Below are 14609 nucleotides of genomic sequence, written 5' to 3'. Positions count from 1 at the left end.
CCTGGTGTGGCAGCTCAGAGCTGGAGGAAGATGCTAGACCCTGCCCCTCCCCTGCTGTGGGCAGGCCCCTATACCCAGAAGAGGGGAGGTAGCAGGGTGGTGGGCCTGGCTTCCAGCATAGAGGGCAGACAGGACTCATTACTTGAGGGCTTAGCCAGTGACTAGTCTAGCCTTGGGCTGGCAAGGGGGTATGTAGGAGCCAGGCCTTGAAAGAGGGCTAGGTTTGGGGGCTGTGAGCAGCCCCTTTGGCTTGGAGCACCTGGGTCCAAGCCAGGTGTTGGCTAGTCCTGAAAGTCAGAGTCAGAGGCTTACCACCCATCATGCCAGGCAGTGACACGGAAGAGCACTTGGCAGGAGCATGTGCTCCCCAAACCATTGTCATGTAGTGGGCAGCAGGGCACTGCCATCCAGCTTCTGCTTAACACTGTGGGGAGACAAACCTGGAGAAAGGGGGGGCTGGGGAAGGTGCTGGACACCCAGGATCAATGCTTAGCTCTTTTAGAGGTCCTGGCATGGGGGATGCAGGTTGAATGGTGGGATCTAGGATCTGGGGTGGCCTGCTCAGTAGGGCCAGGTGGTGTGAGATGGGCTCCATCACAGCTCCAGCTCACTCCTTATTGTAAGGCAGAATGGTACTTAGCAACCCTCATGACCCACTTGAGCAGCACCACCCTGAGAAGATGGGGATGGATGGAAACTGAGGCCTGGGGAGTTTTAGTAACATGGCCAAGGTCACATGCTGGACCCTATCTTCCCATAACACCAGCATATGCTCTTACTTGAGGAATGAAGCAGACAGGATAGAAGAGATACGTTTCTGCTGCTACATGAAGGGTGCCCACAGGGCAGGAAGACAGATAGCAAAAGCACCTATTGACAGGTGCGTGCCTCTCTGACTGCTTGCTAAAGAAGGACCCTGAGCATAGCCCAGGCCACTGCCTTCCATGGACCCCCAGTCCAGCATAGCAAGCTAGGGGAAAGTGGCGCCCCTTGTGCTCAATGTAGGGCAGAGCAGGTAAGTTTTGGGAGGTGATGCCAAGACATTTAGGAAGGGCTTTGAAGGCTGGGAGGCATTTGTGAGGCACAGGGTGGGGAGACCAAAGCCAAAGCAAAACTTAGTATGTCCAAAAATTAATTACCTCATCCAGTAAATAATTGAGTAGATATAAGCATTGTACTAGGCTCTACTTGGTGAAAACACAAGACTTTTGGGATGAAAGCTTTACACAAGTGCACCCTCTTATCAAAGGGGTGTGAGTACCATTGAGTGCCTTGGTTTGTTGTGGGTCAATCAAGTGCAGATTGTAGCAGGGGTCAGCAGCCCTGTGTTGCAAGCAATTGACAGTAGGATATTCTGTATCTTTCAGGATGTGGGTGCCTGAGTGTCTGACCCATAGAGACTGCAGCACAAGGTTGCAGAGACCAATTTGTCTAAAAGGCACAAGGAGAAGGGAATGCAGCCAGGAGAGATGCACAGCAGCTGCTCGGGTCTGGGTTAACAGGGAACAGCCATTATGTAAGATGCTACCGCTCTCTTAGGCAGAAGTTAATGCTCATTAACTGGAAAAGAAAACAGCCTTTATCAACAGGCAGATAGGATGTTAATTGGCTCCCGTTTACCAAAAGATTACAGGATCTGTGCCATGGCTGCTTGTAAGCTCCATCCACTGAGAAACTGCCCCCCTATTTGTGTAAATATTTCCTTCATCCCGCGGGGTGGGGCACGTAGGCACTCACCAACATGAATGGTGGCCCTGGTCAGGGAGCTGCTGAGAGAGTCAGGTGTGTGAGTGTGTGTGTGTGTGTGTGTGTGTGTGTATTCATCAAGTGGAGCTGCCACAGCATGGGGTCATAGACTGGGCCTTACCTAAGATCCCAGAACCCTAGGTTCACGTTTCCCACACAGTGCTGTTCAGCATATTAGACTGCTGAATTGCCCACCATCCTGCTTTGCTTTTTTTTTTTTTTTTTAAGATTTATTTATTCATTCATGAGAGAGGCAGAGACACAGGCAGAGGGAGAAGCAGGCTCCTCGCAGGAAGCCCAATGTGGGACCTGATCCCGGATTCCGGGATCACACCCTGAGCCAAAGGCAGACGCTCAACCGCTGAGCCACCCAGGTGTCCCTGTTTTGTTCTTTGATGAGTGGAAAGATTGCCTGAATAGAAATATGGTATGAAAAAATGAATCTTTGTTAACTGAGGCTGGTCTGTGAATGCTGCCTGCCTGTAGCATGGCGGTGGGCAGAGGGGGGCACTGGGGTGTGTGGTGGCTCTGCTGCATCTGACCCCTCATTCTGAGTCTGCTGCTGGAGATGACTGGCACCTGAATCCCAGTTCGTGGGTACTTGTTAAAGATACCTCTAGAGAACACACTGGGGCTGGGCGCACTGGGGCCATTGTCCATGGTTGGAAATGCAGCACAGGACTGGGAGGGTGTACGGAAAACACACAGGTCAGGGCTCTGGAAGGGGCAGAGGACAGAAACCCATTCCAAACTGGCTGAACTGGAAGGGGAGCTTTGTGGGCTCCAGGGTGGAAAAGTCTAAGTGCTTCCAGCACCCTCCAGGTTCTTTGGCAGCTCCCAGTTTTTTCTAGCACCACTGGGCCCCAGGACACCCCAAGTCAGCAAACATCAATCTGCCTCCCTCCCTGGCCTTGGCTCTGTGTCAACTGCCTGTTTGCCCTCCTGAGAGAAAGAGAACTTCTTCTACTGGCTCAGTGGCTCCCTCAAAAATCCCACTCTTTGTGTGTGGTGCTCCAAACTCAGGATCACCCAGGTCACTCTGGGGTCAAGGGAAGGGTCAGCCCCCACCTTCTCCACATTGACAGAGGCAAAGTGGGTGGCTGCCTAGTGTGTTCTCCAGAAGGGGCCAGATATCCACCGCACATGTGGCTTTCCTTCTAGGGGCTTAGACATCTCCTCTGGACTTCTGGTCATTGCCAAAATCATCAGCAGGTATGCTTCACAGGTGAGGAGGAAGGTGAGCAATAGTGAGCAGTGCATGTCATTCCTCTGGTGCCATTAGAGTCCCCTGGTAGTTAAGAACACAGTGCTCAGGGTCAGTTGGCCTAGGAGAGGCTGGATACCTTTTTGTTGTAGTATGACTTTCTTAAGGTAAAGTGAGTAACCTCTGTGTACAGCCCAAGGAATTTTTACATGTGTGTTCCCATGTGAAACCTGATCGAGATACAGAGCATTTCAAGCCCCAGCTGGCCCCTCTGTGACCCTCCCCTGTCCTGTCTCCCAAAGCTAACCCCATTCTGATCTTTATCACCACTGATACTTTTTTGCCTGTGCTGGATTTTTTAAAAATTGTGATAAAATATATATATAATGCAAAATGTACTGTCTTCAGCTTTGCTTTGTGTATAACTCATTGACGTTAAGTGCATCCTCATTGGTGTGCAACCATCACCACCATCCCTCTCCAGAACTTTGCCATCTTCCCAAACTAAAACTCTGTCCCCATTAAACACTAACTCCCCATTCCCCTCCCTCACCCCTGGCACCTGCCGTTCTAGTTTTTGTCTCTGTGAATTTGAGGACTCTAGAGATCTCATATAAATGAAATTAAATATTTGTCCTTTTGTGACTTGTGTATTTTACCTAGCATGATGTCCTCGAGGTCCATCCACGGTGTAGCATGTGTCAGAATCTTTTTCCTCTTTAAAGCTCAGTAACATTCCACTGTAGACCACTTTGTGTTACTGTGCTTGGATTTTACCTGGATTTATTCAGCACAGTCTTCTACATTCACTTCTCTTTCTTCACCATTACGTCTGATATTTGTCCCTGTTGTAGCATGTGGCAGCAGTTTATCCTTCTCTGTTGTTGTGTGGTTCCCGATTGTATGACTGTACCACCCACAAGACCTTGTTCTCCTGTGGGTGGCTGCCTGGGTCGTGTCCACAGAGGGTGCTCGACATCACTGTGAGATGTAGCGTACCACCATGCAGGTGTGCAGAGTTCCCAAATTCAGCCTCAGGATCCCAAATACCGAGGACAGGCACTGGGGGAAGCATGTGGGGATCATCCTGGCTGGTGTCCAAAGGTGGAAGAATCAACAGGGGTGTTACGGGGTGGGGGTGTTTTGTGCTCTCCCACTAGCAGAGCCTTCAATGGCCCTCATGCACTCAGCCTGCTTTCATTTCCCTCATCAGCCTGAGCTGGCCCCAGCCTTGGGGGTCCTCTTTACTGCTCTGGCTACCCAGGGTGCTCCTTCCCACAACTCCCACCCTGTGCATTCCTCAGGAAGCCTTCCCAGACCCCAAGACAGACGCTGCCCTGTCCCGCATCTCCTAGCACAGAGTCCCATTTACCAGCATCCCTGTGGGTCATCTGCCCATGCCCCCTGCTCCATCTCCCCTGCCCACCACGGTGCCCCCTCCCCAGAGTGTGTACTCAGCAGGGACATAGTTAAGCAGACACCCAGAGAGGTGTAAATATTGGACCAGAGCAGGAATGTCCTTAAGGCTCCCTTTCTAAGACCATCCATCTCTCCAAGTGGCAGGACAAGAGGACTAGAACCTTCAGCCCCCACTCACAGGCTCCCAACCTGGTCAAGCCCTGGCCCTGGCCAGTAGCACCATTCCAACGTGTCTATGCTCCTCTTACTGGGAGCAAAGGAATGAATTCCCTTCGATGCCCACTGCCCAGCCACCAGGTAACCAAGAGTGCCTGTTGGAGGGCTGGGCAGTGACACAAGCCAGAGCAGCACAGTGAGCAAGTGGGGTGGAGAGAAGACATGGAAGCAGCAAGGACCAGGGTGATGGGGATCCCTGGGTGGCGCAGCGGTTTGGCGCCTGCCTTTGGCCCAGGGCGCGATCCTGGAGACCCGGGATCGAATCCCACATCGGGCTCCCGGTGCATGGAGCCTGCTTCTCCCTCTGCCTGTGTCTCTGCCTCTCTCTCTCTCTGTGTGACTATCATAAATAAATAAAGATTAAAAAAAAAAAAAAAAAAGGACCAGGGTGATGAACAGAAAAGCTGGACCTCAGACAGGAGTTAGCACCCTGCCCTGCACCACCTGCCTCAACTCTGCATCTACTGAGTCAGACTTGGAGCCCACAGGCACATATTAACATCTGTCCCTGAAGCACATGTTATCCAGCTGCTGCAGCTGCTGGGATCTTTTGAACTATCCTTTGTCACCTGCATGGTGTCAGTCTTCCCACTACCCTTCCTGCCACTCCCCCATTAAGCCTGCCCTTCCACCTCCATTGGGTAGAAGACATCTCAGCCTGTGGCCAGCGTTGGAAGATTAGAACAGCAAATAAGTAACAGAGCATCTTGTTTTAACCCTGAGCATAAAGCGATTCATCCACAAGGTCATACTGATCTGAACAAATGACTGAAGAAGTAAATCAGCTGGGGGAGAAGAGAACACAGTTCTTGTGTAAGAATAAGAATTCCTAGTCTTGTACTTCGCTTCTCCCCCTCCAGGAGGGGAGCTTAACTCCCCTCACTCCCTCACAGTGTGCTGGTTCCAAAGAAGTCGGGAAAAGGGTCACTCAACAGAGGGACAGACCTGCTTAAGGCCGACCTCACCTTAACCAAGAGGTCCAAGCCAGTCTCACCTGGATGAAGTCTGTGTGTTCAGCTCTCCTTACCAGTGAGGTCCTCCCCAGACCACAAAACCCCAGGATCGTGGTGAGAAAGCACAGCAGACAAATGGGCTAGGGGCACAGGGGACAGGGATTCTGGGGCAGAGAAGGGAGATTGGGGGAATAACTGGCCCAATGGAACAAAGCCTGGAGTTCTGTCAACAGTCGTATTAGAACAGGAGTAATAATAGTCTCGCCAACCAGGCCAGCCCAGGCCCCCTACATGGCTGACACCTCCAGCCAGGCTCCTTCTTCATGGTCTCCCTTCTTGAATCTGCGGGGCCATGACACTTGAGGGTCTCAAGTGTCAAGAAGCCTCTGCTTCTTATTTTTCTGTTTTATCAGATACCACCATGTGTCACTGTCCACTGTCCCTAATCCACCTCTACTGCCAGGGAACCAGAGCCTCGGAGGCACTGAGGAACATTTCATGTGAGGCCCCACATCTGGAAGGTAGGGCAGCCAGAGTTCTTCCCAATCAGACCTTCTATCCACGTTTTCAAGTGTCCGTGTTTCAAAATGTGTTGCAAATGCACAGCCTGCCTATGTGCCTCATTATCTCTTAGGTTGTGTCCAAGATATTAGATTTTTCAAATCATGCAAGGCCCAGCGTATCCACTCCCAGACATGATTTCTGCTGGCTTTTTCCAGGCTTGTGGGAGCCAGCAGAGCAGGGCTATCTTCCAAGTTCGACACTGGAAGTTCTCAGGCCTCTAGGCACCAGGCCTTGGTCCCTCAGAAGCCTCCTCCCATACCTTCCTTCTGCCCAGTGCCAGCCCACAGCAGGGAGTACTTACCCAAGGCCGCACCTTGGTGATGCAGACTCTACTGCTGTCCCTGCGGAATGCCTCGCCGACCCTTGGTTGCCTCTTCCAGACTCGTCCTAGGGACAGAGACTTGGGCCCCTTGGATTGCAGCCCAGGAACCCATGCTGTCCCTTTAGTTCAGTGACTATTCTATGAATAGCTTGTTCGTGTTCTGCCTTACAGGTTGGCTTCAGGGGGTGAGTGCATCCAGACCCCTGGTTCTGCTGTTCCTTCAGGTTAAGCAAAGTCTTAAGGGGCACGTGGCATTCTTGAAGAATCATTCAGGATGAAATGGTGTTGAGGCTGGTCTGGGGGCCATGGCCATGACTTTGGAATCCTGAGTCAAGGTTGGAGTTCCCTCTGCCCTTGGTCTGACCAAGTTTTGCTGTGTCTCATCAGCAAAGCGGAGAGCTGAAACATCGACCGTGACACCCCTAATGGGTAGTGGCAGTGGTTATCCCCATAGTGGTCTCCAGCGGGGGACTTCCCATCCGTAAAGCAACACCCACGTCGGTAGTGAAGGCTGGCTGGATTAAAGAACGCAGGGGCAAAAGCATTTAATAAAACTGCCATAGTGTCATGGTGTTTAGTGTCTGCCTTCATTCCATTCCCAGCCCATGTGTGGAGCCACTGATGGGCCCTGGGTGAAGGCCTCGGCCTGAGACCCTACAGCTGCTGACCTCCAACACCCTTTTCCAAAGAGATACCAGGTTCAGGCTCTGCCTGCCAAGAGGGCGCTGGTCTTCCCACAAACCAGGAGGCCCAAGCCCTTGCACGGGCCCCCTGTAGCTGCCAGTGCCATTCCCCAGCCCAAAACACTAAGCCCCTGACTTGGAAGCCCCCATTGGACAAGGAGGAGCCAGATCAGCCTGCTGGCCCCTCCACAGCTGCAGACATCTGAAATGTGTTTCTCTGAAACCTCTGGCACATCCAGAAGCTCGTGGTTTTCGTAGACATTCTTTTCTTTAGCTTTTTGTTTTGAAATAACTTGAGGCTTACAGAAAAGTGGCAGAAATACTAAGAGTTCCAGCAGATGCTCGGTCCAGCCGCCCCCAGTGTTAGAACCATACTGGATACAGTCATGTGAGCCAGTAAATATGCACGGCTGCCACGTGGAGCTCACCTCCAGCCAGGCCTCAGGCCTCCCCAGCGCTTCCCCTAGTGTTCTCGTTTTGGCTTCCATGTGGCGCTCAGGCATCCTATCTGCCTAGTCTCCCCGGATCAGTGACAGTTCCTCGGGCTTTTCCTCCTCATCCACAACCTTCACACTTGTGCTGAGAACCGCTTGGGCAGTTGTTGCAGTGTCCCTCAGTGTCCTGCCTGTCCACTGCTTCCTCATGATTAGCTTGAGACTGTGCGTCTTTGGTAGGAATCCTGCTGAAATGACAACATGTCCTTCCTGGGATGTCATGGCTGGGAGGTGAGCTATCTATAGGCCCTGTCATTGGTGGTGTTGATCACTTAGTCAAGATGGGGTGTGCTCATTAGGGACAGGCCGAGTGGCTTTCTCCCGTGGGGCTGTGAGTCACGCGTGCCCTCTTGTCCCCCTCTCTCTAAGTAGCTTCCTTTCCGGGCCTTTGCTGGGGCCAGCAGCTGGCAGTGGCCTTACTGGCCCACAAGTCCTCATGCTATCGGGGGAGCACACATTCCAAGGCGTTTGCCAGACCACCTGCAGACAGGTGCCACCCCTCAGCCACCCTCTTTGCCCACCCCCCATCGCACTGTCATAGTACTTGCGCACAGGCCCCCTTCACTGAGCATTGGACCTGCCTTTCTCTGTTAGGAACACAGTCGAGCATCATCCTTTTTCTTTTTTTTCATATTTATTTATTTATTTATTTTTAATTTTTATTTATTTATGATAGTCACACAGAGAGAGAGAGAAGCAGAGACATAGGCAGAGGGAGAAGCAGGCTCCATGCACCGGGAGCCTGACGTGGGATTCGATCCCGGGTCTCCAGGATCACGCCCCGGGCCAAAGGCAGGCGCTAAACCGCTGTGCCACCCAGGGATCCCTTTTTTCATATTTAAAGTTATTTGTTTCCTGATGACCTGGCTGTTTCTTTGCCTTTGTTTGTTTGTTTGTCTTGGGTTATTTTTTTGTTTTGTTTGCTGATTTGATTTTTTTTTTTTTTAAGATTTTATTTATTCATGAGAGACACACAGAGAAAGAGGTACAGACAAAGGCAGAGGGAGAAGCAGGTTCCATGCAGGGAGCCTGATGTGGGACTTGATCCCCTGTCTCTAGGATCACACCCTGGGCCAAAGGCAGGCTTTAAACTGCTGAGCCACCCAGGCTACCCTTGTTTACTAATTTGAAAGAGCAAAAGGCTCTTTATTTCTTAGAGAAATTAGCCTTTGGCCTGAGGGACAAATTTTTTAGATATTCAGATATTTCCCCTTACTCCCCCAGGGCAAGGATCTCCTCTCCACCCTGTGATCTTTGGGAAGCTGCCAGGAGGCACTGAATCTTGGTAAGCCTCTGGCAGCCTGAGACTGCCCAGTCTCCTGGGTTGGGTAGACCCAGGGGTGCCCCCATTCTCTTCCTTTTAAAGGGCTCGTAGGGACATCTGGGTGGCTCAGTGGTTTGGTGCATGCCTTCGGCCCAGGGCATAATCCTGGGGTCCCAGGATCGAGTTCCACATCACGCTTCCTTCATGGAGCCTGCTTCTCCCTCTGCCTGTGTCTCTGCCTCTCTCTCACTCACTCTCTCTCTCTCTCTCTCTCTCTTTCTTTCTCTCTCTCCCTTTCTCTCTGTGTCTCTCATGAATAAATAAATAAAATCTTTAAAAAATAAAAAATAAGGGATCCCTGGGTGGCGCAGCGGTTTGGCGCCTGCCTTTGGCCCAGGGCGCGATCCTGGAGACCCAGGATCGAATCCCACGTCAGGCTCCCGGTGCATGGAGCCTGCTTCTCCCTCTGCCTCTCTCTCTCTCTCTCTCTCTCTCTCTGTGTGACTATCATAAATAAAAAAAAAAAAAAAAAAAAAAAAAAATTAAAAAAAAAATAAATAAATAAAAAATAATAATAATAATAAAAGGGCTCACAGTCTTAGTGTCCTGTGGCTACCATAACAAGTCACCATAGACTGGTGGCTTGAGACAACACAATTTTATTCTCATAATTTGGAAGTTAAAAGTTCAAAACTAATGTGTGTGTGGCTGTGCAATCTCTGAAGGCTCCAGGGCAGGATCTTGTCTCTACCAGCTTCTAGGGACTCCAGGTGCCCCCTGGCATATGGCCACATCACCCTAGTCTCTGCCTCTAGCCACATGGCCTTCCTGTGTCTCCTTTTTCTTTCTTTCTTTCTTTCTTTCTTTCTTTCTTTCTTTCTTTCTTCCTTCCTTCCTTCCTTCCTTCCTTCCTTCCTTCTTTCTTTTCTTTTCTTTTCTTTTCTTTTCTTTTCTTTTCTTTTCTTTTCTTTTCTTTTCTTTTCTTTTCTTTTCTTTTCTTTTCTTTTCTTTTCTTTTCTTTTCTTTTCTTTTCTTTCTTTCTTTCTTTCTTTCTTTCTTCCTTCCTTCCTTCCTTCCTTCCTTCCTTCCTTCCTTCCTTCCTTCTTTCCTTTCCTTTCTTTCTTTCTTTCTTTCTTTCTTTCTTTCTTTCTTTCTTTCTTTTTCTTTCTTCCTTCCTTCTTTCCTTCCTTCCTTCCTTCCTTCCTTCCTTCCTTCCTTCCTTCCTTTTCTTTCTTTCTTTCTTTCTTTCTTTCTTTCTTTCTTTCTTTTCTTTTCTTTTCTTTTCTTTCTTTCTTTCTTTCTTTCTTTCTTTCTTTCTTTCTTTCTTTCTTTCTTTTTTTAAGATTTTATTTATATATTCATGAGAGATGCAGAGAGAGGGAGAGGCACAGGCAGAGGGAGAAGCAGGCTCCCTGCAGGGAGCCTGATCCGGGACTTAATCTCAGGACCCTGGGATCATGACCTGAGCCAAAGGCAGATGCTCAACCACTGAGCCACCCAGGTGCCCCTGTGTCTCCTTTTCTGTCTTATCAGATCATGTTGGATGGAGGGATGATCTGGGATGCTCTCATGTTGAGATCCCTACCTCAATTACATCTGCAAAGACCCCTTTTCCAGTCACATTGGAATCCAGTCACAAGTTCATAGTGGAGATGTCTCAGCCCTCTGCCAGCATGTTCCCATGACTTGTTTTGGTTACTCTGTCACCAGCAGTCACACGGTCTTATAGGTCTACATGGCTCTGTTTGGTGACTTTTTTTCTGTCTGCATCCACCACACCAAGACCCCTTAATGGTCTACGCTGAGTTCCTGCAGCAGCTCCTGGAGCCAGACTACTGAGGGAAGAAAGGTCTGAGCCTGGAGAGTCTTTGCAGAGCACCTCCTGCCTGCCTTGAGCCTGTACCGGCTGTTGCCTCCTGGGGAACTTGGAGCAGGAGTTGGAGGGAGGGTGAGGCCATAGATCAGAGCCACATGAGGCTGAGACCAAAGGTCTGGATCCTTTCCCAGGAAGGCATTTTCACAGAATGTGTCCACATTGAAGGTGCCCATGCCCCTGACACAACCCTAAGAAAGCTGTGCCATCATCCGCATGCCCAGATGTTGGGGCCATCCCCTGGGATCCATAGCATAGAGGATGTGCTGAGCCATAGTTGTACTCACTGGGGGTGGGGGTGATACGGTCTCTGTGCCCTCCCTCCATCCCCACCAGCTGATAACCCAGCAGCTAGCTTGAAAAGTTCCCCAGATGCTAGTTTCTCATTGTTGGTTTATGAACAGTTTTGGATTTATATAAAAATTGGCAAAGGTAAAAATTTTTTTTAAAAAATTGGCAAAGGTAACAGTTCCCCTACACCCCACACACCTAATTTCCCCTATTAGTGACATCTTATTACTTTGGTACATTTATCACAACTAATGAGCAAATACTGATTACTATTAATGAAAGGCTATAGTTTATTCAGATTTCCTCAATTTTACCTAGTATTCTTCTCTTGTCTCCAAATCTCACCTGATGTCTAATTGTCACATCTCCTTAGGCTCTTCTGGGCTGAGACAGTTTCTTGGACTTTCTTGTTTTCAATGACCTTGACAGCTTTGAGGAGGACTGGTCAGGTATTTTATAAGATGCCCCCTAACTGGGATTTGTTTGGTGTTTTTCATGGTTGTCCTGGGGGGATGAGTTTAATGAGAACACAGAGGTGAAGTGCTCATCACACTGTAACCACAGCACATGCCATCAGAATGATTCTTCATGTGATATTGACCTTGATCATCTGGCTGAGGTGGCATCTGTCAAGTGTCTCCACTGTGAAGTTACCTTTCCCCTTTCTGTGCTGGACTACTTGGAAGGAAGTCACCATGTGCAACCCACACCCAAGGGAAGGGAATCACACATACTCCTTCCTCAAAAGCAAAGCAGCTACATAAAGTATCTGGAATTCTTCTGGGAGATTGTCTCTTCCCATTTATTTATGTATTCAAATCATTTCTTCATTTTTTTAAGACTTTATTTTTAAGTAATCTCCACACCCAGCATGGGGATCAAACCTGTAACCCTGAGATCAAGAGTCACACTTGCCACCAACTGAGCCAGCCAGGTGTTCCTAATCATTTTCTTTCTTTCATTCTTTCTTTCTTTTTTTAATTCATGGGAGACATAGAGGGAGAGAGAGAGAGACACAGGTAGAGGGAGAAGCAGGCTCCATGCAGGGAGCCTGATGCGGTACTCGATCCCAATCCCAGGATCACACCCTGAGCTGCAGGCAGCCGCTCAACTGCTGAGCCACCAGGTGTCCTCTAATCATTTTATTTCTAACTGTGGACTTGTGGATAGTTATTTTATACCTTGGGTTATAATCTCATACTTGTTGCTCAGAGTGTTCCAGCTTTGGCCCCTGGGAGCTCTTTGATTTACCTCCCTCTCCCATTGTCACACTCCCATTGGTTTGATTGGCACCTCAGGGTGCTCTCGGCTTGTTTATGTTTCCTGCCCCATCTTAGAAGCAGTCATTCTTCTTGGAGCCAGGGCACAATTTAGGTAGGAAACAGCAACAGAAGACAAGTGGAGGGGAATCTTGTTTGTGCCTTCTAGGACATTCTGTCCCGGCAGAATGAGGTATCTGGGAGGACCTGGAGGGTGGGAGGGACTTCACAGCCTACTCATGGGAAAGTACATTGATTTATTGGATAATTTTAAAGCACAGGAACTGCGACCCCCCAGCAGCACCAGTGCACAGTTGGCATCTTGGTGACACTAGTCCTTCATCCCTTTTTCTATTTCCCTCACTGTGGTTTGCTGAGGTTTACTGAGCTTTGCATGTACTTCTACCTAGAGGTTAAATGTAGGTTTTCAGGGAGGAATCCTCGGGGATTCAATCCTCAATCCTAAGGAATACTTAATCCTCAAGTATTAGGGCCCTTTACTGTAAGCTTGGCCAGAAAGGTCAGACAAACTTGCAGTAGGGAAAAGGTTAATTTTCTGTTTCTGTAGATTGATCTCAAGTCCAAGCTGACAAAAGCCCATTGGGTGCATGGGTCCAGGCAGGTGGGGGCCTCAGGCCTCCACAGCCCACAGCTGACCAGACCTCTGCCTCCTACTATGTGACCTTGCAGGGGTGGCTTAACTTCTCTGAGCCCGTCTGCCAGGGTGATACTAGGTTTTAAAAAAAAAAAAAAAAAAAAGACAACTCAGAGTCCTGTTTGTGATGATCAAATCAAAGAGCCAATGAGAAGGGCTTTTGTCAATGATTAAGCGATCTGTGCTGGGGACTGGCATTCGGATGCAGGTGCCCACGTCCTTTCCCTGCAGGGAGACAGAAGCCAGGCTGGGAAGAGCACCCTGCTAGGGCAGTTCTGGCTTCAGGTGACTCACGGATGAGTCACAGGCCGGAGGCGGGTGGGGGAGGCCCTCCTCTCACCAGGTCTCACCGTGCCTCCCCCTCCTAGGACCAAGTCTCCTGCCGCCCAGAGCTGGCCTGGTATGGGTAATGGTGTGAAGGAGAGTACGGCGCGCGTGCGTGAGGATGCCGAGGCCATCCTGCCCTCACCCGTCAATTCCAAGGCAAGTACCCTGCCTCGCAATGGGCATTTTTCCTGAGGTTCCCTGTTCTGTGTTGCTCTACCCCATGGCAAATCACCACCCCACACCACACACACACACACGCACGCACCGTGGGCAGAGGTTGGGGTGGGGGCACGTTCTATTCCATTTAACGTCCCGTTTGTGACATGGATCCACCCTGCCCAGCCACTTGGTAAGAAGCCAGAACCTCACCCAGATTTGGCTAGGATGTCAAAAGGTGTCCTTGAACTCCTTTCCTTGCTGGGATTTGTGAGCACGAGAGAATTAGTCACAGGCAAGGCCAGCTGTGGGGGAGGGTGCTCGCATGCAGGGTGTGCTGTCAGCTTCCAATTTCTTCTCTGAAGTTCATCTCTGATTCCACCCTTCGCTTGACAAAAAGGTATAGTCCCTTTTAAAGAAATGGGATCAACCCTGTCCTTACTCACCAAAGAAGCCAGTAGAGTTCTTCTGGCTGAACCTGGATCACAGACTGACCCAGCCCCACACAGAAACCCAGTTCTAGTGCCCATAGGCCATTCTCAAAGTCCACAGGGTCAAAGGCTGAAGCGGCATCAACCTTTCCTCAAATTGTAGGTTACCCTGGGAAGCCCCAGGTGGGTAGAAGGACCGATTTGTAGGGTCAGTATGCAGGGGAGCAAGGCCAAACCCCAGGGCGGACAAATCTATCCCTCAGGGCATAGTGAACTTGCCAGCAGGGCAGGAGGGTGATGTGGCTGGCTGACTGAACCCCACCAGGTGGAGGTGCCCAGCAAAAGGTCTGGCAACTGTCGTGCTCTGGGACGCACACAGTGCTAGTTTTCCTCCGTGCTGGCCAACACCACCATAAGTCTTGGCTCACATGGCCAGCCTCATGTGGGGAACTTACTTTGTCAAGTCCCCTTTCTTTGTTAAAGGAACTGAGAGCATCTTCTTGTGGGGTTCACAGCCCATGTGGCTCCTGTCTCTGGATGGCCTGCTTTCTCTCTACTGGGCTGTCTGGCTCGTTCTTCATTTGCAGCCTCTCCCCATATGACAGGTATGGAAACTGGCAGTTCCATGACGCCTGAGCTGAGCTCTTCAAAGAGCAACTGGCCCTGGTCACTTAAGAGTCACTGGGAGCTTTGGCCAAAGGCAGTGGCAGCCTCATCACCGAGCACAGGAGCTGGGCTCGCGGAACATCCCT

General features: G+C 50.1%; 1 protein-coding gene across 9 annotated transcripts in view; it reads left to right on the top strand.

Moving 5' to 3' along the window:
- The window catches only part of SLC25A42 (solute carrier family 25 member 42), a 32267-nt gene that overhangs the window by 6843 nt on the left and 10815 nt on the right, over positions 1 to 14609 (top strand). Inside the window, exons 1-3 of one of the 9 annotated variants that reach the window (XM_077859296.1) lie at positions 5980 to 6059; positions 8826 to 8886; positions 13312 to 13426. In XM_077859296.1, the coding sequence (XP_077715422.1) occupies positions 13346 to 13426 (81 nt within the window). In that variant the 5' untranslated portion in view covers positions 5980 to 6059; positions 8826 to 8886; positions 13312 to 13345. Of the gene's footprint in view, positions 1 to 2907; positions 2984 to 5963; positions 6060 to 8825; positions 8887 to 11409; positions 11479 to 13129; positions 13229 to 13311; positions 13427 to 14609 lie in introns of those variants that run through there. The other 8 variants (XM_077859297.1, XM_077859299.1, XM_077859304.1 and 5 more) reach the window with 8 other exon arrangements.

The sequence above is a fragment of the Canis aureus genome, chromosome 19 (assembly GCF_053574225.1).
Source record: "Canis aureus isolate CA01 chromosome 19, VMU_Caureus_v.1.0, whole genome shotgun sequence".
Lineage (NCBI taxonomy): Eukaryota > Metazoa > Chordata > Mammalia > Carnivora > Canidae > Canis > Canis aureus.
This window is presented reverse-complemented; position numbering and strand designations above follow the sequence as displayed.